Source organism: Pyrus communis, chromosome 6 (assembly GCF_041283825.1).
Source record: "Pyrus communis isolate YQ-2024b chromosome 6, ASM4128382v1, whole genome shotgun sequence".
NCBI lineage: Eukaryota > Viridiplantae > Streptophyta > Magnoliopsida > Rosales > Rosaceae > Pyrus > Pyrus communis.
This window is the reverse complement of record NC_142570.1, coordinates 20,521,348-20,544,806: the sequence shown is the minus strand read 5'-3', so window position 1 is coordinate 20,544,806 and position 23,459 is coordinate 20,521,348. Positions and strand designations below refer to the sequence as shown.

The following is a 23,459-nucleotide window of genomic DNA, read 5'->3' as shown; positions in this document are numbered from 1 at the left end:
TTGGGCCAAAAACAAGGGACGGGGCAAGCCCAATAGCATAAGGCTATTGATAGGTTGGGCTGGGGACACGTAGACGGGTCCAAGACGAGCTTCAGACCTTCTTAAGAGTTCGGTTGAGTTGCAAGCTCATGTAACCCTACCAAGCCAAAGGCTTGGCGTGTCTGTGTAGGCACAGCAAAGCCCAAAAGGTTGCTGCCATGGTCCCGACGTCGAGATGACGTCGTCCTGGTGGCGTGCTACACATTGCTGGGCTACAGGCCAACTGTGGTGGTCAGCGATGGTGTCAACGGCGGCGAGCCACAACCATGCAGCATAATTCCAAGATTTTTTTTTTTTTGGACTTTTCTAGGGTTTGTGAAAACCCCAAATTGCTTCTAATTTATTTATATGCTTTGACTCACAAATTTCACATAGCAAAATAATAATTGCATAATGCATGAAACGTGTGTGTGTGTGTGTATTGACAAATATATGAATCATATACAATATATATATATATATATATATATATATATATTGGAATGAAAATATAAATATAAGGGGTTCATGCATCATGGGGAATGTTTTCATGCTTCGTGAACGTTTCAAATATCTTATTTATTTTAAGCGCATCTGATTAGCAGAAAACAAATAAAAACCTTTGAATTTTGTAGAAGAAAGCATCCTCCTACAATCCTTTAGTTCCTCAGCTTCTAGCAAGAGCGTGCTGATAACGTGTTAAGCCTATTTAACTGAATTGTATTTAGAACTAGAGAGGGAGAGAGGCCGGCGGCAAGAGAAGGAAAAGAGAGATTTAATTATGAGGTGTGTGTTGTATCACTCCATTGTGCCTTTATTGTAGTAGTAGGATATGTTAAATCATTACCCTAATAGGATAAGGATAATATCTACTAAGGAGAATATTCTAAAATATCTCTAAATACACTAGATTTACACAATCATATTCGTGTTCTAAATATAATTGAAACAAAATTGGGTGTAAATATCATTACTTTCTTAAAATTGTAAAATAGGATGTAGAATTTTTACATCTCAAATTAAATTAGAAGATACCAATAGTCTCTTGTGTTTTAGCAGGTGGCCACTTGGCGAGACAAACCCGTGAGGGGCCTTATCTCACCGAAGTATTTCAACGTCAGAATTTTATGCTTTTTCTTGGGGAATTTTCTTTCCGTGGACAACTTTCCCAGGAAAGTAGAACATTTCCCGAGAAAATATCCACTGTTTCCATCGACGCCAAAACCAAACAAAATTAAGAAAACTCTTTTGAGTTGTGAATCTTGATCATGGGTGGTGATTCTCCATTATCAGGTAATAAATTTTCCTCTCAAATATTAATGCTTTGATTATCGGCTGTGGATTTTAGTCATGTCATATGAATGATTGAATTGTGGCCTGGTTTTTCTGTTTGTATATTTTCATGGGAATCCTATCAATGTGCTGAGAAAATGTCAAAAGAATTTGTTATGTCTTTAAGATTAGAATAATCCTTGTGATTAGAAATGCTAATCTTAAAATTAGTAGTTATGGGTGAGGAGAAAAGAGAAAAAGGCATTAAGTTTCACAAGAAAAATCTTGGTTTGGATAATCTCATGTAAAATTAAAAGGATCATGCTTGCTTGTAAAGCCAACAATATGGTTTGGATAATCATGTCAATATTAGAGCAAACACAAAGGCAAACCCATGGAAATACCCCTTCATCAATGAAAAATAGACACAATGTAACTTTATTGCATTGGAAAAAATTATGCTGTGGACCTTTGAAACAATATTTGTGTTGCCGGGACGCCCGAAGGGCCGGCCATATGTACCCCGGAGGAAAGCAAGAATGTGGATGGCCTGCATATCAGTGATCAAGGGAACCCCACTTGTATTTACTTAGGGCCTGTTTGATAGAGACAAGAAGGAATGTATATGGAGAGGGGTCGAGAAATGAAAGACAATGTAGGAAACAAAAACAAGAAGAGAAAAAAAAAGCTATTTCTTGTTTCCAGTTTTTAGTTTTCACTTTGCTTATACATCTGTTTCATTTCCTTCCACCACCCTTCCTCCACTTTCGTTCATCCGTTTTTTCTCCTTTGTATTTCTCCTCTATTCCTAACAAAAAGGTGAAAACTAAAAACTAAAAACTAAGAGTGAAACGGTTATAGATTTTGTGCATACTATGCATGTTCCCTTCAGTTGGACTTCGTTTTTGTCAGACCTTCAGTTGTAATCTTGTATGTGTTTAGCATGAAAATGCTGCTCAATGTTTCTTTCATTGCAGAAACGAGATCATTAGATAATCAATTTGACTGTGAAGATGTAAACGAAGCATGTTTCAAGGAAGCAAAGGGAAAGAGACTATGGAAGAAAGTTAGGTATCAACTTATTGAATACCATTCATTGCCTGGTTTTTTAAGGGACAACGAGTTCATTCTGGGTTATTACCGATCAGAATGGCCATTGAAGCAGGTGTTTCTAAGCATCTTCTCCATTCATAATGAGACTCTTAATGTCTGGACGTAAGTACTCTAGTGCCTAAAACTTATTACCAGTATACAATCCAATGGTTATTTTGTTTTCTGAAGCTGCGTGTCTCATTTTAAATAACATTGTTTGCTGAGAAATTTAAGACCGTTGCTTTTAATCATTTTTCACATTTTTTGTAGGCATTTGATCGGGTTCTTCCTTTTCCTTTTCCTAACAATATACACAGCAACAAAAGCTCCAGACCTCATGGATCTGTCTTCCCTGCAACGTTTGTCTGACATGATTAGAAGAGCCGATTTGCACAAAATTCATCCAGAATTGTTGAATTGCCTCCCTTCACTAGCTTTTCCATCTATGGATTTTCTCTCCTCAGTTTCAGGGAATATAAGGGAACTTCTCGCCAATTGCTTGCCTGACCGGTTCTCCCACGCCAATCAAACAGAGAATTCTGTTCTGGTATTATCCTGCTCTTTGATTAAAAAATGGAACTCCGATGCAAAGATGTCTTTTTGAGGTTTTCAAATGCTGTTGCACGCTTTTCCTTCCCTTTATATGCATGAAATTTTTACCAAGTTACCTGGTATACATATTTTTTCTTTGAAATCTTTTCAATAAAATTCGGTCTACATACCCTACGATAAAATAATTTTTAGTTCGAAATCCTTTTGTTTTCATGTTTCCCAGCCTTATGTTTGTTATTTGTTCAATAATTGCAGCATGGAGTAACAGATGACCTGATGAACATGGTGGCCCCCCTTATGAATCGATCCATAACAAGGTGGCCCTTCTTTGCATTCCTAGGTGGAGCCATGTTCTGCTTGCTAGCCAGCAGTACATGCCATCTCCTTGCTTGCCATTCGGCGCGCCTTTCCTATATAGTGCTCAGATGTGATTATGCAGGCATCGCTGCACTCATCACAACCTCATTTTACCCTCCTGTCTACTACTCCTTCATGTGCAACCCCTTCTTTCGTAACCTCTACTTAAGTTTCATAACAGTGCTAGGTATCACCACCATTATTTTCTCCCTCCTCCCATTTTTTCAAGGACCCAAGTTTCGTGTCTTTCGTGCTTCTCTCTTCTTTGTGATGGGTGTGTCAGGTGTCGTGCCTTTGGTTCATAAGCTCATAGTGTTCAGGAATCAGCCAGAGGCCATCCAGACTACCGGCTATGAGGTGTTAATGGGGGTTCTTTATGGACTAGGGGCATTGATTTATGCTACAAGGGTACCGGAGCGGTGGAGACCGGGGAAGTTTGATATTGCTGGCCACAGCCACCAGCTTTTCCATATTTTGGTTGTGGCAGCAGCTTACACTCACTACCGAGCCGGTCTACTGTACCTAAGATGGAGGGACTTGAAGGGTTGTTAGCTTGTATTGAGATAGGACCAACACTGGAAAATATTATACAAAGGGTAATTTCTAGCCCTTCTCTGTTGGACTTGGAGGTATTAGCTAACTTTTTCCTTTGGCCAAAATAAAATACACTGTTTTTGGTCTGAAATTTGTACATTTTCCTTTTCTTAACCTTCCAGCATGTCTAATTACAAGTTTGGTTGAAAGTGAAATACCTCTTTGTACTGTTTGAAACCTTGCAAGCATTTTCGAAGCGAAAAGATTTCTGCACACATCTTTTCTCCTTCTGTAAGTCCTTGCTTATTTTTGTCAATGAATTCTCGTTTGATGTACTCAATTTAAATAAATAAGTCAGGGTGTACAAGGCGAGAAAATAGTTGTGTGGAAATCACTGGACGATGCAGTCAAGTCTTTTTTGGATATTTGTTCAAGTTTCAAGGGTTCTGTAAAAAGAAACTATTTTGGATTTTCACCAGACATACAAATTTGACTGCAATTTTCTCTTTTCCTGTCAAAAAAAAAAAAAAAAAAAAAAATTAGAGAAAACTAGAGCAATGAAAAGCACTATGATATTTGGCTTGAGTTTCATAGCTTTGATTTTAGACATAAGCTTCATCTTGATGGCTATAATATTGAAAGAGAACTCAAATTTGATTTCCTCCTCACTGATTTAAATAAAATTTAGATTTTAGGGTAATAATCATTCCATATTTTTGCTATAGATTAGGGGTCATTGAAGAAGAGATTTATTTTTATCTGAGCTAAAAAAAAATGGTCACTAATCTACAGCAAAAATATGAAATAATTATTTCCCTAAAATCTAATTTTATTTAAATCAGTGAGGAGGGAACCGAATTTGAGTTATCTTTCAACATTATAGCCATCAAGATGAAGCTTACGTCTAAAATCAAGGCTATGAAACTTGAGTCAAGTATCATAGTGATTATGTTACACCGTCATACAAAGAGCCTCCGTAGCCAAATGTTATTTATAATTTGGTGATTGATATCTTCATGATGATTATAGCCAAACAGTTGGACTTTTACCGCTTCTCGTACTTAGTATTTTTTTCCTTTTTATTTGTAAGTAGAAGGTCTTAGGTTTTGATTTCGTGGATGACGAATGTAAATTTAATATCAATTTATCTTATCATTTTTTAGAGTAAATATATACTTGTATATTAAAAAAGCTTAATTTGATAACCCTTGTGGTAAAAAAATTAGGATTTAAGCCCTTGTTGTGAAGTCTGTTAGGATTTAAGCCCAAAACTGAAATTTCATCAACTCTCCATTATTTGTTAATAGATAAAGGCTCGCACGTGAGATTAAAAAAATAAAGTTAGCCTCACATGTAGCCCCAGGTGCTAACAATTAACATAGACTTTGTTTTAACATAATATGTGTGGCTCACGTGCTAATAATTAACAGAGAGTTGAAGAAATTTTCAATTGGCCTAAACTGTAACAGACTTCATCACGGGGGCAATCTTTCAACTACCTTATCAAAACGGAGACTAATAATCCAAGCAGGCCAAAAAATTATTGGGTTCGAATTTCCTATGCAATGGGCTAAACATTTTAGAACCCAAAAACCAAACGAGCCCACTCCATATTGGTTTCGATATCTTCCTCTTCCATTTGGTTAACGAACGACCGCTCGAAAACCATCAATGGAGGTGGCCACCACAGCTTCCAGCTTCGCGCTCAACACGCGCATGTTAGCAACGCCAACCATTCCCCGAGCCCTAAACACCACCCGCCCCCATCCGAGGTCGTCTCGTTCCCTTCCCAGAGCTTCCCTCTCCACCAGCTTCCTCTCTCCCTTCGCCGGCAACAGCCTCTCCTCCGACTTCTCCGGCCACAAGCTCCGTCCTTCCTCCCTCAATCCGGCGTCGTTTCGTGGCTCCAAACCCAAACGCGGCGTCGTCACCATGGTACTCCCCCCAATTACCTTTTCACTCTCATATTACTGATTCTTTCGATTTAGAAGAAAATTTTCAATCCAAATTTATCTGGATGGAATTTGAGATTTTGGGTGATGTTGGTTTCGATTATTGGGTGAGTGAAGTTTGAATTTTGGAATCGAATTGAAATTTGTGTGTTTAGGTTATTCCATTTCAAAGAGGAAGTGCGTGGGAGCAGCCGCCTCCGGACCTGGCATCATATCTGTACAAAAATCGAATAGTGTACTTGGGCATGTCACTTGTTCCTTCGGTGACGGAGTTGATACTTGCCGAGTTTCTCTACCTTCAGTACGAAGACGACACGAAGCCCATTTACTTGTACATAAATTCCACTGGAACAACCAAGGTCAGCAGTCGAGACCCTTCATTTATTTTCCGCTAGCTTTAGTTTTATTGCCTGCTTGTTTCACACATTGGCATCTTTGAAGCACAACCAAAGTTAATAGTGCACACCCGTACTTTAAATATTAAGTCTTGATATTAGGAGATAATTGGAATATGACTGGTCCGATGTTTGTTGATTGTAAAAAGGTAGGTATGGGGAGGGTCGTATGACAAAATGGCATCACCCCTGTTGTAACTTTTGTAGGGATGTCCATGTTTTTCTCCTATTCGTATGGTATGGGTCAGTCCATCAGTTGGTAGTAATTAGAGAGTGTATTTATCGGTGAATACAGGAAAATAACTTGTGTGGGAGTTTGGTAGTAGTACTGATATATCTCAAGCCAGCAGTTGCTTAGATGTTTGGTGTTGGTGCTAGATTTAGTTGTAGTAGCATTAATGGGATTTTTTCAAATTTCCAATATATTAAAATGGTAGTTCTGATACGATCATAGGCGATGCCAACTTATGGTGGTTGCAAAGGAGAAGGTTTGTGGTGTAACTATGGTGTTTGTGAGATTGTATGGTAATGTCTTCGTTGGTGGCAGCAGTATTATCATCCAATAATCTTCTTTAGAAAGAAGACTGTAGTTAAATAATGTGTAACTTGTAACTACAGTTTCAATTTTCTCTTATCCTTTATAAATTTGGGTTGCTTTTGCATGACTTCTTCCTCTGTTGTAACTGTAATTATAATTCAAGTTCTTTTGCGGTAGCCATGCTGTTTAATCAATTTGACAGTAGTTGTCTTAGGATAGATAACTTGCTACCTGAGTTGTAATCCTTTTTTCTTCCGCTTTCTACTTTGACCGAAACAAGGGTGCATTGGCTGTGAACAATGAAGATTTTCAAAAATGGCACCTTGTTTGTTTTTCTTCTTTTATTCCATATAAAGATGTTCATTTTATATGACTCTTATCTTGTATTCTTCAGGGCGGTGAGAAGTTGGGTTATGAAACAGAGGCTTTTGCAATATATGATGTCATGAGGTTATCCATCTTACGTTCTTCTGTATTTCATGCATTTTGAATATATTATCGTGTTGATCAGTTCCTAGTTTGTATTCACTGAAAATTAAATATGATCTGAATTTTTGCCCTAATGGTTAAACTTAATTTCTATTCACTGCAGGTATGTCAAGCCACCTATATTTACTCTTTGTGTTGGTAATGCTTGGGGAGAAGCTGCCTTACTTTTAGCTGCTGGTGCAAAGGGAAACCGTTCTGCTTTACCCTCATCAACAATCATGATGAAGCAGGTTTGATCTTTAGCACTAATTTGTTGAGTTTCATGACGGTGTATTATCTAATGTGTTTCCTGATTTTTACTGTGAAGGCTGGGATTTGTACTTTTTATCTGGTTCAGTGGAACTTATACATGTATTAAATTCTTCCCTGAACTTTTCTCTTCTTTCTTTATCTCTCTGTAGCCGATTGCAAGGTTTCAAGGCCAAGCAACAGATATTGAACTCGCAAGAAGGGAAGTGAGGAATGTTAAAGACGAGTTGGTAAGATTATTGGTCACAAACATATTTCTTCCCATTCTTCACTCTGTTCTCATTGACTAGTTTAATTGCTGGTTAGATGTTTATGATTTCTCATAATTTTCAAAGAATGGTAGAGATTTTCCTTTAGCTCAGTTCATTTCTATTCTTCCATTTTCTCTTTTCTGTAGCAGGTGTGATATGTTTTCTATCTTGGATGTGTATTGATTTTTGGAATTTTATATTAAACAAGGAATTAGTTTACTCTGTGTACAAGTTCAAAAAATAGCTCAGGTGTAATAATTTATGGGAATTTAAACGAAAAGAGGAAAAAAGAAAGACTTAATTAACTCCAGGTTCTACTTCACAGTCCTCATCTATGGGTTCCGGGATACGACAGGGATAATTTCCAAAAATTTGGATATGGATACGGCAAGGACGGTAATAAACTCTTAAATAACAATAATCATAAATTAACAATAATATAGCTTAAATATAATAAATGACACAAAATAATATAGATAGAAGGTGCTGGTGCAGCAAATCTAAGAAAGAAGGTGAATAGAGTCAGTTACAGTACACTCTTCTAGTCTCCTCATCTCATTCAGTTCTAGGAGCTTTCTCAGGCTTTCTCCTCTAGTTCCACAACAAAGTAAAAAACGCTAGGTCCCTGTTTGGTTTTCATACAGAGAGAGAATAGGGAGATGGTTGGGTCTTTAACATATCTTTTTAATACTATAATTTGACACTACAGTTTTCAAAACTAAGATTTGACCCATGTAGTCTTCAAATAATTACAAACTGATAACTGTATCCTAACTGTGTCCCAGCTGTATCCAGAAGCAAATGGTCAATAAAATCAAAGGACATTCCAAAATACGTATTGTTTCATGTCCTACGCAAGTCATGTCCATTCCAGTGTTAGACACTGCACACCCCTGAGAGTAGAAATTGACATGGAGGGATGGAACAAATCTATAGATCAAAAGAGAAAGAACTAACACAATCTTCTACATGGAGAGGAGTCCCCTTTTTCCTTTTAAAGTTAACTTATTGTAAAATGTTATTCTTGAAGTGGGTACACAAATGACTAATTGTGGTATGTTTTGTGAGTATAGAAGTGACAAATTGTATAGAACTTTGCATTTGAGGGTAGAAATTGACTTACATACCAACAAAAGAAGTGCATTAGGTCACCTATCAACTCAGTGTTTTTTTTGTCTGATTTATGTTTTAGGTTAAGCTCTTCGCAAAGCATGTTGGAAAGTCAACTGAGCAAATTGAAGCAGACATTAGGCGTCCAAAATATTTTAGTCCAAGTGAGGCAGTTGAATATGGCATCATTGACAAGGTATTTCAAATAGAATGAGTTTATACGTTTTAGTCTAACTCATAACAAACTTATGTCATCCATTTTCAAATTAATTTCCAGGTATTGTACAATGAAAGGAGTACTGAAGACAGGGGAGTTGTCTCAGACCTTAAAAAAGCACAACTTATTCCATAGGAAGACTTGGAATTCTTATCAGAAGGAATACTAAGGTACAGGGCAATAACAAGCTACTGTCAGATTGTATGTTATGGGATGATTCATTTCTGTTTTTTCATTACATTGAAATTTATTTACCATATGCTAATGTTGGAGTATGAATCTCAAAGTTCCATTGTACTGTAGTCAGCAATTGTCCTAAGCTTTCTGGACTTATTAACGATGCTTATGATTAGTAGACTTTTTACATGTTAAGTTCTGGTTATTTGATAAAGTACTCCCCTTTCCCTCAGCCACACCAACCCCTGGTGAGGTTGGAAAACTCCATGTTCTTGGATGATACCATATAACATCGTACCACAACATCGGCATTTTAGTTCTCTTTTTAGCTAAGATGGAACCGCCTCATATGTTATGGTGCGATGGCCATAATAATCTGAAAATCGTAGTATGGAAGAGTAACTGGGTTTTTGGATCGATACTTTTTGTTGACTAGGAAATTTCTCTCTGGTATCATTTCTATGCCTTTTCAAAATTTCACTACTCACAATCTCTCCCGGTTTCAATTCTCAATCACTCCGTTGTTTTAGTCTGAGGACAAGTTGGTTCTGGAATTGCAAAGTAATTGCTTGTTCTTTTCATATCCATACCACCTTTACCACTATTTCTCCGTAAGATTCAGTAAGGAGACACTTGGCAGAGGTGCTGGCTAAAGTTGTGGGTTGACGCTTGCTTTACAGTTTATATTTGCCTTTTTTTGTTTGTTTATTGGTAAATTTGGGAGTGAAGATGACTGATGTGAGGATTTTGTGGACAGTATCTTTCATTGCTTGTAATTTTGGTTTCATCTCTGACAGCATCACCTTTTTGCCCTTTCCCCTTGAACCCAATTTACAAGTGTAAGAGAGAGATGTTAGGAAGTAGAAGATCTGGGGATATGAACCGTACGCGTACACATATTTTAGTGGATTGTATCTACAGTTTCTTTTCCATTATTTGCTCTCAGTGGCTGCCCCATTTATGCAAGTAATGTCCATTTTTAGCCCAATTTATTGTGAAAGTCACTTTCTTTGAGTTGGAACTCCCTTCTGGAGCCATGATGTAATCATTGTGAACAAATTAGTTAATACGTGTTTAGAAAGTTTGCGTCATTGTAATTGAGGTACAAATCTGTTATTAGTGGGTTTGTGAATTTTGTCTTGCCCATTGTTACGTAATTGTGTTAAAAATTCTGGATCAACGAGCTTAGGTCAGAGACTATGCTTTTGTCTAAGGTGCTAATTAAAAAGTAGCTGATGTCAAAAACAGCACAAATTGCCCATATCCATGCAGCAAATGCTAAATACTTTAATCAAAGACTAGTTGATGTCAATGAACTCTGTTCATGCAGGTAAGTTTACATGTTCTAAATTTGTGTTGACGATTGTATGTCTCATTGTGTGTTGTGCATTTAAACTTGTGATTTCAGATCAACTTTTTCAGATTGAAGTTTATGCGGTGATTGTCTTCGAGAACGCTCGGGCAAGAGTCGCACCATGCACGGGAAAATCTGAGCATCCAGCTTCCAAGTGGTAACACATTTTTCAGTGCGGCAAAGGAATGCATAATACATAGCTTAAATTGTATCGAGCACAAAGAAGCATGTGTAGAACCAGTTGAAAAACATGAGGCAAGTGTTTTGCTTTTTAATTTTTATGTACACTCGGTGTTGGTGTTGTTAAAGATGTTGGTCGATTTCTGATTAAATGAAAACCAAATTTTCGACGAAGAAAAATACTCTTTCTTTAATCATCTGCATCGCACGTATGAAGGTAGCATGTTTAATTACGATTAATGGTTTAAGTTAATGAAGGAAATGATTAACAACTAATCTCATTTTACATACTTTAAACACGTTACACATGTTAAAGTGCTCACAAACACAGCACACAGAAACGGTGTCTGGTGTGCCTGGAACAAGGCAAATGGATGGCAAGGATGAAGGATCACCTAATCCCATATGCTATTGCCTCACCTCTCCTCACCTTTTGTTATTAACTTATTACCATATCATAATTTCAAATCAGAAAAAATCAAACTCGAAACCCTATTCTTCTCGCCACTCGACTCCAACGCGGAGATGGATTCTCTTCATTTCATCAACATTTTCAAATAAAGTTGTCTTGTATTGGTTGGTTGAGGCCAAACGGGTCAAAATCTTAAACGCAATTTGCTATGGGAAATATAAGTGCTCCTTCTCTAATCTTAAACTTTGACACGCAATTGGTCACTGGAGAGTCGGTCTGAATCTGATAGACCTGCCAGCCGGCAGTGCGTTACAACCAAACATGATGATGGCTTTGGTGGGTTTCAATTAATCCACGTATTTGTATCCCATAGCTCCCGGTATTTGACCCAAAACGCCAATTACATTCTCTTGGATCATGTACTAGTTTCCAATTGAAATTGACCACTCGAGTTATTATCCGAATGAAAATTAAGTTTTTCAACTTTTTTTTTTGAAAATATAAATCGTTAAATTGATTAAAAATTGTTAATTTTTCTATTTTAAGATTCAAAACCATTTTATTCAATTTTCCATCAATTTAGGTCACGTGATTTGCATGTGGCATACTTTGGAGAGTGATACCACAGTTTCCAACATAACTGCAAAAGCAATAACTCGAAAAGACTAAGCTAAACAACTAAAAAAATATATCCAAAATACCAAAATCTAGCATAAACCACATGACCCTGCATAGCCCAAAACCCTAAATGAATTCATAACCTTAAATCATAACCATCACCACAAATTGAAGCCACGCATCCATTGAACGCATCACATCTAGCCGTGAAGAACATATAGAACAAAGGAAGGATGTAGAGAAAAGTCAATCCCCAATTATTCAACTCCACATAATAGCAAAAAAGAGTCGCGTAATAGTGATTAGTTGTCGACAAAGTTGGCCAAAAATAAGGAGTGAGATTCTCTCCCTCCAAATCCCCTCCCCTCCAACCCCCTCCTCTCTCACTTTCTTCTTTTTCTTTCTCTATAAAGAAGTCAACACAAGATGTTGACATGGCTTAAATTGTGACCATTTAAATAGGAGGGGAATGGAGAAGAGAGGAATTTGGAGGAGAGAGAATTCTTCTCCCAAAAATAAATGAGCAAGTATCACATTGAAGTTCTCCAAATCGGCGCTAGAAATAAAGCTAGAGGAAACAAAAAACTTAGAGAACAGAGAAGGGTTGGAACGAGGGATGAGCAAAATAGAGGTGATTGTGTATTGAAAATTAAGCATAGTTCAAACTATGTCATCACAACATACTTGTTATTTGCTGCTACAAAATTTAGAAACAATCCTTCCCCTCTTGGGAAGCTTTGGTTTTTTTTCTCTCACCACCAATGATTGTAAATTATCTCTCTCATTACGCGATTAATTACAACCATATAGAGGTGATCAATTACACTATTAAATTTCTAATAATTCGCACACAAGTTGCAAAATTATTGGTTTTCGGCCAACCTACACAACTAGGGAGAATGGTCCCAAATGTAATGATAGTTTAAGAACACCTTAATTAAACTTGCAGATTCAAGGAACGAGAGAAAAAGTTCAGCTAGGCTATTTGTGAATCTATAATATTCCCTCCACTAACACATAGTAGTATGTTTTTATACATCCTTTATGCTAAGACCAAGGCTGACTAGACAGGACAACACTATTTAAATTGTTCGTATTTCATGTTTGATGAACTTAATAATGATAAAAACGAGGCTTATTACATTAGGCAGATGTCCCATACATTAGGCAGATGAACTTAATAATGATAAGACGAGGCTTATTACATTAGGCAGATGTCTCACTCTGAAAATGAGGCAAGTCTCCTTTTCAGAGTGAGACTGTTGGGCAAGAGATACTCTTGTTACTAATTTACTACATGGCAAACGTATATTAGACTAGTGGTTCACTTTAGAACATGCAACACCATTTATTAAGCATGTGTCACAATTAAAACTATATCTTAATTGTAAGAGAAAATATCTCATGTAGAATGAGACTGGTGTCAGTTCCGGCCACCAAAAAAGATCAATATCGAAGGTCCCAACTCCCACGTTCAAGTACACGTTATCAATCTAATCCAAAACTCCAGAGCTCTCTTATTTCTTTTGCACGCTGTAGTTCCAAAGTGGAAGAAAAAGGTATGTACCAACTCAGCATGCACCCTCCCCCTGCCTCGACTATAAATATTGGTAGTACGATACCTTTGCTCTCACAACCCTCCTAAACTCATTTGCTTAATCTATCTGATTATCGCCTTACTTTTCGTAATTAACTTGCATTGTTTAGGAAAAAACTGTTTCATACAGAAACATGGAGTTTTTCCTTAAGCACATAACTTGGTTTCTTTGTATCATGGTACTCTTGCCTGCTCTATGTACCTCCCAATACACATATGTATCCTCTAGGGCAACCTATTATGGTAGCCCAGATTGCTATGGGAACCCAAGTATGTATAGCCTACTCACTATATATATTATATCTATATGTGTGTATGTATCGTAGTTATGTTGCTAGAGCATTAATCGAGTAGAATCGTGTTTGAGCATATGATTTTGATTGATGGTGTGATAAAATAACATGTCAGCTTATCATGAAATAGAAATATATTGAACGTATACAGTAGGATAATATTCTCTTACCAGACTTGTATTAACAGAAACATGTTGACGTTGCTAGGATGTGAGCGTACTCACACTCACATTCTAAATAACTTCAACATGATTAATGGTTTAGATTCACTGTCCATCAACATGTCCACGTTGGTTAATTTGTTTGATAGCCTAAGAACAGAACATTTGCATGCATGCACTATAGTATTTTTGCATTATGGTATATATTCACGACGGTATACTGTTGCAGCTGGAGCTTGTGGGTATGGAGAATATGGAAGAAAGGTCAACGACGGTCACGTATCCGCAGTTTCTAGGCTGTACAGGAATGGAACTGGCTGTGGTGCATGCTACCAGGTACATCGACTTCCTCAAAAAATTTCAATAATTTAGTATGTGAACAAGTGATAATCATGCGGATTAGCACTAAGAATAAACAATTAATCACGCCTGCTGCCTTCATTAAAGTATAATTAACTTGCTTTGTTAAGTATAGTAGTTAATTTTGAGTGTGGCTTTATCAGGTGAGGTGCAAGATCCCTCAGCATTGCAACAGTGATGGGGTAACTACGGTGGTGACAGACCACGGCGAAGGCGACAGAACTGACTTCATCTTCAGCCCAAGATCTTATGCAAAGTTGGCAAACAGTCCAGATTCATCTGAAGTTTTATTTGCTTCCGGTGTCGTTGAAATCGAATACAGAAGGGTCGCTTGCAGGTTCTCTGGTCACGGACTTGTGTTCAAAATCCATGAAGGCAGTAAATATCCATTTTACTTTGCCTTAGTCATTCAGTATGTATCTGGGATATATGACATCACAGCAGTTGAGGTTTGGCAGGTAAAAATTCAAGGCCAACTCAATATTTGAAATGCAAATTACCATGGTGTTAATATAGCACATATGCATACACTATTTCAACTGTATTTACACGTCATATTGTAAATCCCATCTCTAAAACAGGTGAGACTCGCTAATTCAAGTGATTGATCATTCGCATCTCTATTATTAGTACGAATGAGGAATATATGATATACAACGTGATTCAAAAATGAATAGCGATGTTCTTTTGTCAAACTGTCTGGAAGTAAAATTATTTCGTGAATGTGATTTGTGTAACATTACACACGTGATGACGAACAAGTTTTTCCTTTGTTGGGGCAGGAGGATCGCCTGCAATGGAGGCCAATGAGGAGAGTATATGGAGCAGTGTGGGACCTCCAAAACCCACCAACTGGTGCCCTTTCCTTGAGGTTCCAAATAGTGAGTGGCAGGGCAACTGCAGAGGTGGACTGGATGCAGGCAACCAAAGTCATCCCTGCTGATTGGGAGGCTGGGGCTGCATATCCGTCAGACATTCAGCTCGATTAGGAGGGCATTAAATTAATTACAAGTTTAAAATAATTAGAAGTATTAAATATTGTATGATGCTGGTTAGGCAGCAGTGCACTTAGCTTTGGTTTGCCAAGAATTTGTGGGAATTGTGTACCTTCAGTTGGTGAGGATATAATATGAATGAATAAAGTTCCACCTTTTCGGTCCTTGAATATATGATTAAGCTCCTTTATAAACAAAGTTTGTTTTTTGTATTTATACTTTATTGGGTTGTTAAATGAAATGCATTCTCATTACCAAAAAAGGAGCATGCCTGTTTCTGCTTTCCGAATTTGAATTTTTTAATCTTTCCTTCTATGCATTTCTGGTTTAACAGACATGCTCCTTTGAATGTAGAAATTGATTCGGAATTGCCGTTTGTTTTGAATTGTTGAGGGTGCAGACCCATTTTGTGCCATTGCAGGTGGCTTTTGTCTGAGCTTCGTATCCCTTCACGAATTAATCGACATGTGGTTCCGCTCTCAGAGTAGTCTGTAGTTGTTTGGAGTAGTCTGGTTTAGTTTGATTTAGCATAGTTTAATTTAGTTTTGCTTAGTTAGTTATGTCGTCTCGCCTAGTGAGTGTTGTGGCCTCACTGCAACGATAGCTGGATATGGTTTTCGCATTGAGCGATGTGTTATGTGGTCTCGTTTACCTACGATGACTTTATGTGGTCTCGCTTCCGTGATGACTTTATATGGCCTCGTTATTCAGTGGTGACCTTTTTACAATTGCCGATACAAGTCTATTATACCTATCGTCTTATGACAGTTTTGTATGGATGGCTTGTGAAGTTTACATACATGTGCTAGCTGCTTAGGGGTTTACTATATTGTCTTGTTTGAGCAAATTCACCTCCAAACCATTTTCTTAGTCACTAGAGTTTTATACCCAATTGACACCTATGTATTATTTGAGATGATTAATAAAATACCAATCTATTGTTGCTTGTCCAATATATATATATATATATATATATATATATATATATATATATTCGGAACTGCTGTATGTAAACTGACTTCCTTTCTTTTGACAATACTTGAGTCATCTTCGCCATTGGAGCTAAATATAGCTCGTGTCATTTTAGCCTTGAATATTGGAAGGCTAAATTTTTTTTTAATTCAGTTATTCTGAGCTATACTTTGGCCTTCTCAATAATGTATTATTTTTCAGTATATTTGGAATGTATATTGTTACCCAAAAAAATAGAAATACATGTTCATCAAAATTATATATCTTTAGAGCCTAGATTTAAAATAAGCTTTTAGTGTGCGTGGCACTTATGAATCTTAATCATTTCTCAAATATGGTTTTCGAATGAAACATGTCGGTTCGAGAGCAACTCTTCAAATTTTCGATGAGATTTTGTCGACGTGATACTACACTTCTTATCTTTAACTTCACGTGTTAATAAATGACGTGCATTGAGTTTTATGTCTCACCACTTTATATGCTTTATTTGCATTTTCTGTCATCTTGTAAAATTTGTCGACCAATTTTGTAATGTATGACAACTCTGATTTCAATTCCAACTTGGAATCTGGAAGGGAAGAGCCGAGACAGCCGAATCATAAAAGAATAGGAAGAAGAGAAATTGGCCATATTCCATTTAGCCAGCCATTGGAGATTGGGTTTAGTGAGCATAATATAATGGGTGGAATGTCCAGCCACAATTTGCTTAGAATTTTAATAAAAACTATTAATTAACTTAGGGGCTAATTTTTTAATCTAAATGATGAAAAACTGCAATGGAATGTATAATTCCTAATTTTTTTTAGGACATGTATAATTTGTAATTAAACCTATTTTAAACCTATTAAACCTATTGTAATTAAACCTAATTTTTAGGACATGGCTAATTTTTGGATCGTTTTGCATTTGGATTTAATTCCATGCAAGAACGTAAGACCATTCTTCGAGTAGGGCCTTGGTTATATAATAAGCAATACCTATTGGTGCTTGGCGAGGCTGATAATCTGGCTTACCCAGTTAGGATCCCGCTTTACTTTCAGGAATTTTAGGTGCAGTTTAAAGGATTACCCCACAGCCTATAGGGAAGTTTTTGGGGAACTTGCTAGGACAATAAATCCTAACGGACCAACGTCGAAAGGAGGAATAGTATGGTAGTATTCTTAGAGTGTGGGTGTGACTAGATGTGAGGAGGCTGTTAAGAAGGTTTGTGAACATACAATTCGAAGGCACACATATGCAAATTGATGCTAGGTATGAGAAATTACCACTCACCTACTTCCTATGTGGAATGATGGACCATGTTGAAGACTAATGTGAGTGCTACGAAGGACAACAATTAGACGATAAGGCAAAACCGTATGGTAGATGGTTCCAAATGGATGTGCTTGATAAGGATTATAAACGTTTAGCAGAAAGACGATTTGGTTTAGACGCAGAGAGTGGCTGGGAAACGAAGGCTCCGCCGTCAAATGAGGTGGATGAACCAATGGATGAGGAAGAAGATGATGACACTGGAGCAAGAAAATGTCTCAATACCTGATCTGAATGAAATAGTCTACGATCAGGACACCAAGGTCAATAATATGGCTATGATACCCTTTATGTTGAGGGAACAGGGTAGACAATACCCGGAGCTTATGGATGATAGGAGGGAGGGGATAGTGACAGGTATGAGGTAGCCCTTAATGTTGTTTGGGTCCGAGATTGAACCAACTATGGGAGATGAGGGAATTGGTCAAGAGGCGCATGGGGGTGGTGTAAGGACTTTAGTTCTATCTTTGGCGAGCGGGGATACTGGAGAGCAGACAAGGGCCAGGGGTGAATCTCCCCAGGCCATAGATTCCGACCCTTTCAATTTGGATCCGTTTATCTTTGGCATAGGCTCTGAACATGGCTATCGATCAGGAGGAAGGGTATCTCGCAGGAAAAACTAGGCAGTCAAAAACCCAACATTTTATCCCTCCCCTTTGGAGTTGGAAAAAAGATAACAGCTTGAGAAGGAAGAGAGGGGGCTGCTCCCGATCACAAAGAAGCATGTTGCTTTTATTTGAATGAGCTCTACAGCGGTGGAGGCTGACAAAGATCAGCCCCACCGAGTCCAATGCGTTGTATTAGTTGAAATTGTCGGGGGCTTGGGAACCTCCGGGCAATTCGGGCACTTAAGAGACTTGTTCTCTTTAAAGATTCCATGTTGATTTTTCTATGCGAAACAAAAAGCTCAAAGAAGCATGTGGAGAGGTTAAAATCACGTTTGAAATTTGATTTTGTGTTTACAGTTCCAAGTTCGGGAAGGTTCGAGGGTTTATATGCTATTTGGAAAGCAAATGCTAACCTTTTGCTAAGGTCGTATTCGTCTAATCATATTGATTCGGAGGTTGGAGGAATAGGAGATGATTATCAATGGAGACTTACTTTCTTTTATGGTTTTCCGGCAGAGATGGATAAACACCAAACTTGGAGTTTACTTCAAAGGCTGCATGACAATTCAGAGCTGCCATGGTGTTGAATGGGGGACTTCAATGAGATTTTGTGTGCAGAGGAGCAGGCAGGAGGTGATAGACGAAGTGAACATCAAATGGAAGGTTTTCAGAATGCCCTTACAAGCTGCCAGTTACAAGATTTGGGGTTTGTCTAAAATAAATTTACTTGGGTCACTACCAGGTGTGGGGGAATCAAAGTAAGATTAGATAGAGTTGTAGCAACACAGAATTGGATGGATGTGTTTTCTGGGTTTCAAGTTTCTCATTTGAAACCAAACTCTTCAAACCATATACCTATACTGTTAGAATGGATACCAAAGAACCAAGTTAGATTCAAGAAAACCTTTAGGTATGAGGAAGGGTGGTCGATGGAAAAGGGTTGTGGAGCTGCGGTACAACAAGGGTGGGTGACAAAGTTTCATGACTCACCAATGTTTAGAGTCACGAAGAAGATTAAGGCAACACGAATACAATTGGCTAATTGGGCAAAAACAACAAAGCGTTCAATTCCGAGGGAGATCTCAGAAACGGAGGATAAGTTGAATGCATTATTTGGAAGGCCTTTTACTGAAACCACTATAGCACAACAGCATGAATTAAATACTCGGTTGCAATCCTTATTGACACAGGAAGAAGCTTTCTGGAGGCAGAAGTCAAAGGAAAATTGGTTAAAGCTTGGGGATCAAAATACAAAATAAATTCACTAGAAGGCTAATGGAAGACAACAAAGGAATGCTTTACTAGGGTTATTTGATGAGGTCGAGGTGTGGCATGAAGACAAAAAGGGTATGGAAGCGGTGATTGTAGATTATTTTTCGAAGTTATTTGACTCTTAGGGTGCGACGGATGTGTCGGAAATTATGCCGATAGTGACTCCCAAAGTTTCGGCAGAGATGAATTAAGAGCTTATACGGTAGGTTTCGAATGATGAAATTAAAGCTGCGTTGTTTCAAATGCATCCGATGAAAGCTCCAGGATGTGACGGTATGTCACCGAGTTTCTATCAAAAGCATTGGGAGACTGCCAGCCAAGATGTGTGTGATGGGGTAAGGCATCTTCCTTCATCTGGTCATATGCTTAGGAAAATCAATTATACCCATGTCATTTGGATTCCAAAGAAACTTGATCCCACAACAATAACTCAACTTCGGCCGATAAGTCTTTGTAATGTGATTTATAAGATTTGCTCTAAGGTTCTTACTAACCAATTGAAAGTCGTTCTCCCGGAAATTATTTCACCCTCGCAAAGTGCATTTATACCTGGAAGTTTAATTCCTAATATTTGTTTGGTAGCTTCGAAGATTGCACATTATATGCATAGGAGGAATAATGGGTGGAATGGGGTGATGGCGTTGAAGTTGGATATCAGTAAGGCTTATGATTGTATTGAATGGAGCTTCTTTGACCAAATTATGAAAAGGCTGGGATTTGCAGAGGAATGGATACACTGGATAATGATGTGTTTTTCTACGATGTCTTACTCGTTCAAACTGAATGGGGAGCATGTAGGGCTAGTACATCCAAAACGGGGAATTTGTCAAGGCGATCCATTGTCACCGTTCTTATTTGTTTTATGTGCGGAGGGTTTATCGACTTTATTTGATTCGTGTGAAGCACAAGGCTAAATCCAGGTGGTTCAGGTATGTAACAGGGACCCAAGTGTTCATCATTTTCTATTTGCGGATGATAGCTTCATATTTGCCATGAGTTCTTTTCAGGAGTGTTTGCAATTGAAGGAATTATTACGTACTTATGAACGGGCCTCTGGGCAAACGGTACCAAAAGTAGTGTTGCATTTAGTCGTAATCTCACAGAGATGGAGCGTTTGGAGTACCATGACCGGTATCTTGGTCTACCGATGCTTATTGGTAGGTCCAAGAAAGATACATTTGCTTATATTAAAGATCAATTGTGGAAATTTGAATGGGTAGCGTGGATCTTTGTTGAGTAGTGCGGGTAAAGAAATGTTGATAAAAATGGTTGCACAGGCAATGTCATTGTATACAATGCAGACATTCTTGTTGCCTAAATCCTTCTATGAAGAGCTAAACCAAATGGTGGCACAATTTTGGTGAGGAAATGAAGTAGGTAAACGTAGAATACATTGGGTGAAATGGCAGTGGTTGTGTAAACCAAAAATGAAGGTGGTTTGGGATTTAACGATTTATATGCGTTCAATCTTGCTTTGCTTGCGAAGCAAGGGTGGAGACTACTACAATAGCCTAATTCTCTTGTTGCAAGAATTTTCAAAGCTCGATACTACCCTACATTAGAGTTCTTGCAGGCTTCAGTCAAACCTAATTCTTCTTACTATTGGCGCAATGTGGCAGCATCTCAAATAATTATTTTTTGAGGTGTGAGATTGAGGGTAAGGGATGGTCTACAAATACACATTTGGGGGGATAGATGGCTACCACAGGAGCATTTCTATAAAGTTCTCAACCCAGACCGATGAGGGTGCACCCATATCTTACGGTGAGATCATTGATCGTGGAGGATGATGGGGTTCGTTGGAATTCGAATTTAGTTCGTAGCTGGTTCTTGGAGGAGAAAGCAGATTTGATTTTGAGTATACCCTTAAGTTTATTTTACCCGGCTGTTTCTATGATTTGGGCAAAAGAACCCAAGGGGTTCTTCACAACTAAGAGTGCGTACTTTGTGGCAAGATTGTGTCAGGGAATGGGTGGTGATGAGCCTACGGGATCAATGGTTAATGTGGACAAAAAGTTCTTATGGAAAGCGTTGTGGCAAGCCAAAGTTCCGAGGAAAGTGAAAATTTGTGTATGGCGTGGGTATATGAATGTGTTGCCTTCCAAAGTGAATTTGAAGAACAGACGTGTACTTACGGAGGAGACTTGTGATTTCTGTGATAAAGAAGCAAAGACAGTAGCACATGCATTATTGTTGTGTCCTAGAGTGGCAGATGTTTGGTTTGGAAGTCCGTTTGGACTTTGTTCGTTTCATAGAAGTGAGGAGGGGTTCAGAGGGTGGCTGGAGTATATGGCGTAGAAGGTATCTAAGGAAAGCTTTGAGCTGATACTTTTCCTAGTTTGGCATATTTGGAAGGTACGTAATGATTTTATTTGGATTAGTGTTAATGTCTCTCCATTGGATACCCAAATCAAAGCACAAATGTGGTTGGCCGAATTTAAAAAATGGAATGATGATGCACCAAGAATATATAAATGGCAATCTCCGGCTTCTGGGTGGATAAAGTGTAATTTTGATGCAACATGGGATGAAAGGGGTCGATTGGAGGATTTGGGATGGTAGTTAGAAACTCAGAATGAGGTTTTGTGGCAGCACAAGTAAGCAGGGAGGAAGGCGTGCGATCAGCATTACAAGCAGAGGCTACTGCTGCACGTGCAGCAATGCTGTTCTTGAGCAGATGGGTCACGGAACAGGTCGAGGTGGAAAGGGATGCGTTGTAGTGATTTCTACAATTCAGAATGCAGGTCGAGCGTATAGTGGTCATTACAGGCATCTGTTTGGTGGATACAAGGCACCTCCTGCAAGATTTCAAGCAATGGAAAATTACATGTGGTCGAAGAGAGACGAATAAGGTGGCTCATCGCCTTGCGAGGTTTAATCTAACTATTAATCACCCAGTTTCTTGGTTCGAAGAGCCTCCCAATGTAATTTCCGATTTATTATTGGAGGATAGTACTAGTAGTTAATTTTGGTGCGGGACACTTTTTTTTCCCTTCGATCGAGTTGAAAGCCCCCGGCAAGGTTTTTATTGAGGCTCAATGTAAGCACCCTATCCTCGATTTGTACGTATTTCAATCTTCAATGAATATCGTACTTCTTCTAAAAAAAACGATACAAAGATCTAGTTTGCACCATTAGTTATGCGAAAATGAAAAAGGGAGAAGGAAAAAAAATCATCAAATTGAATATTAGGAAGAGAAATTTCACAATACGCAAATGATAATTACACTCGTTTTTTCTCTCTCTTTCTCTCTACCCACGCTTCTTTATTTTTGACAATTAAATTAAATAATCAAACAAAACAATAGACATAATTATACAATGTACAAAAAAAGAAAGGATGTGTGGTTAACATTTCCAAAAAAAAAAATTATATGGATTGTTGATGATAAATACTCATCTTCAAAAGCTATAATTTTTTTTTTTTTCCCCACCATGTAATAAGCCGTTGATTTCCAAGTCACTGCTATGGGCCGATGATTGCTCATCATGTAGGACGATAGTTTATATATACACACACACACACACTAGCTAAAAGCATACATTCTGTATGTGTAAACAATCGCCTACCTCCTCGCCCGTTCTCTTCAAGCGCAATCGCTTCAGTTCATTCAAATTATCCAAAAAACATCATGATTTCACTTACGTGTATGAAAAAATGATGGTGGGACAATTTCTTTTAATAAGTGCATATTTTTTATCTTATGTAAATATTTTGATATAAAATTACTATTTTGCCCTCCTTATGTAAATATTATGTATCAAAAGTGAGGGAAAAATAAAAAAAAAGGGAAAAAAGTTCAAAAGATACAAAATTACTATTTTGCCCTCCTCATGTCAACATTGTGTATTCAAAAGTGAGGGAAAAATTGGAAGATAAGGGGGCAAAAAGTTGACAAGCTCTCTTCTCTTAATAGAATAGATATATATACATACATATATATATATATATATATATTAATCTTTTAACAAGAGAGATCCCCATTTTTCTAAAAAAATGGGGATACCCTTTTGACCGTTGGATTTGACTTCAATGAAATTGTATGGTTGAGATTGTGTGGCCTGTGGTTTAATCTCAACCACACAATTTCATTAAAGTCAATCCAACGGTCAAGAGGATGTT

At 37.8% G+C, this 23,459-nt stretch overlaps 4 protein-coding genes across 7 annotated transcripts; all 4 read left to right on the top strand.

Moving 5' to 3' along the window:
- Positions 1-1,067: 1,067 nt before the first annotated feature.
- Positions 1,068-4,120, top strand: LOC137711276 (heptahelical transmembrane protein 4). 3 transcript variants are annotated; one of them, XM_068450507.2, is made up of 4 exons: positions 1,068-1,311; positions 2,268-2,505; positions 2,653-2,929; positions 3,190-4,120. In XM_068450507.2, the coding sequence occupies exons 1-4, from the start codon at positions 1,287-1,289 to the stop codon at positions 3,841-3,843; spliced, it is 1,194 nt and encodes a 397-aa protein (XP_068306608.2). In that variant the 5' UTR covers positions 1,068-1,286; the 3' UTR covers positions 3,844-4,120. The 3 variants fall into 3 exon arrangements, with proteins under 3 accessions (XP_068306608.2, XP_088552056.1, XP_088552057.1); XM_088695930.1 differs by having other exon boundaries at positions 1,146-1,311; positions 2,233-2,505; XM_088695931.1 differs by lacking the exon at positions 1,068-1,311 and having other exon boundaries at positions 2,373-2,505; positions 2,700-2,929.
- Positions 4,121-5,435: 1,315 nt separating this feature from the next.
- Positions 5,436-10,917, top strand: LOC137710740 (ATP-dependent Clp protease proteolytic subunit-related protein 4, chloroplastic). Of its 2 annotated transcripts, none has more exons than XM_068449850.2 (8): positions 5,436-5,760; positions 5,933-6,136; positions 7,105-7,160; positions 7,303-7,429; positions 7,601-7,678; positions 8,892-9,005; positions 9,087-9,196; positions 10,612-10,917. In XM_068449850.2, the coding sequence occupies exons 1-7, from the start codon at positions 5,497-5,499 to the stop codon at positions 9,159-9,161; spliced, it is 918 nt and encodes a 305-aa protein (XP_068305951.2). In that variant the 5' UTR covers positions 5,436-5,496; the 3' UTR covers positions 9,162-9,196; positions 10,612-10,917. The 2 variants fall into 2 exon arrangements, with proteins under 2 accessions (XP_068305951.2, XP_068305952.2); XM_068449851.2 differs by having other exon boundaries at positions 5,453-5,760; positions 10,626-10,917.
- A 2,478-nt stretch (positions 10,918-13,395) lies between these two features.
- On the top strand, positions 13,396-15,345 carry LOC137711264 (expansin-like B1). Its single transcript, XM_068450496.2, has 4 exons — positions 13,396-13,634; positions 14,048-14,154; positions 14,322-14,636; positions 14,961-15,345. Exons 1-4 carry the CDS (start codon positions 13,499-13,501, stop codon positions 15,165-15,167), a joined length of 765 nt encoding a protein of 254 aa, XP_068306597.2. The 5' UTR covers positions 13,396-13,498; the 3' UTR covers positions 15,168-15,345.
- Positions 15,346-21,076: 5,731 nt separating this feature from the next.
- LOC148696424 (uncharacterized) lies at positions 21,077-21,634 on the top strand. The gene has a single exon (XM_088695210.1). The coding sequence runs from the start codon at positions 21,077-21,079 to the stop codon at positions 21,632-21,634; it is 558 nt and encodes a 185-aa protein (XP_088551336.1).
- Positions 21,635-23,459: the final 1,825 nt, after the last annotated feature.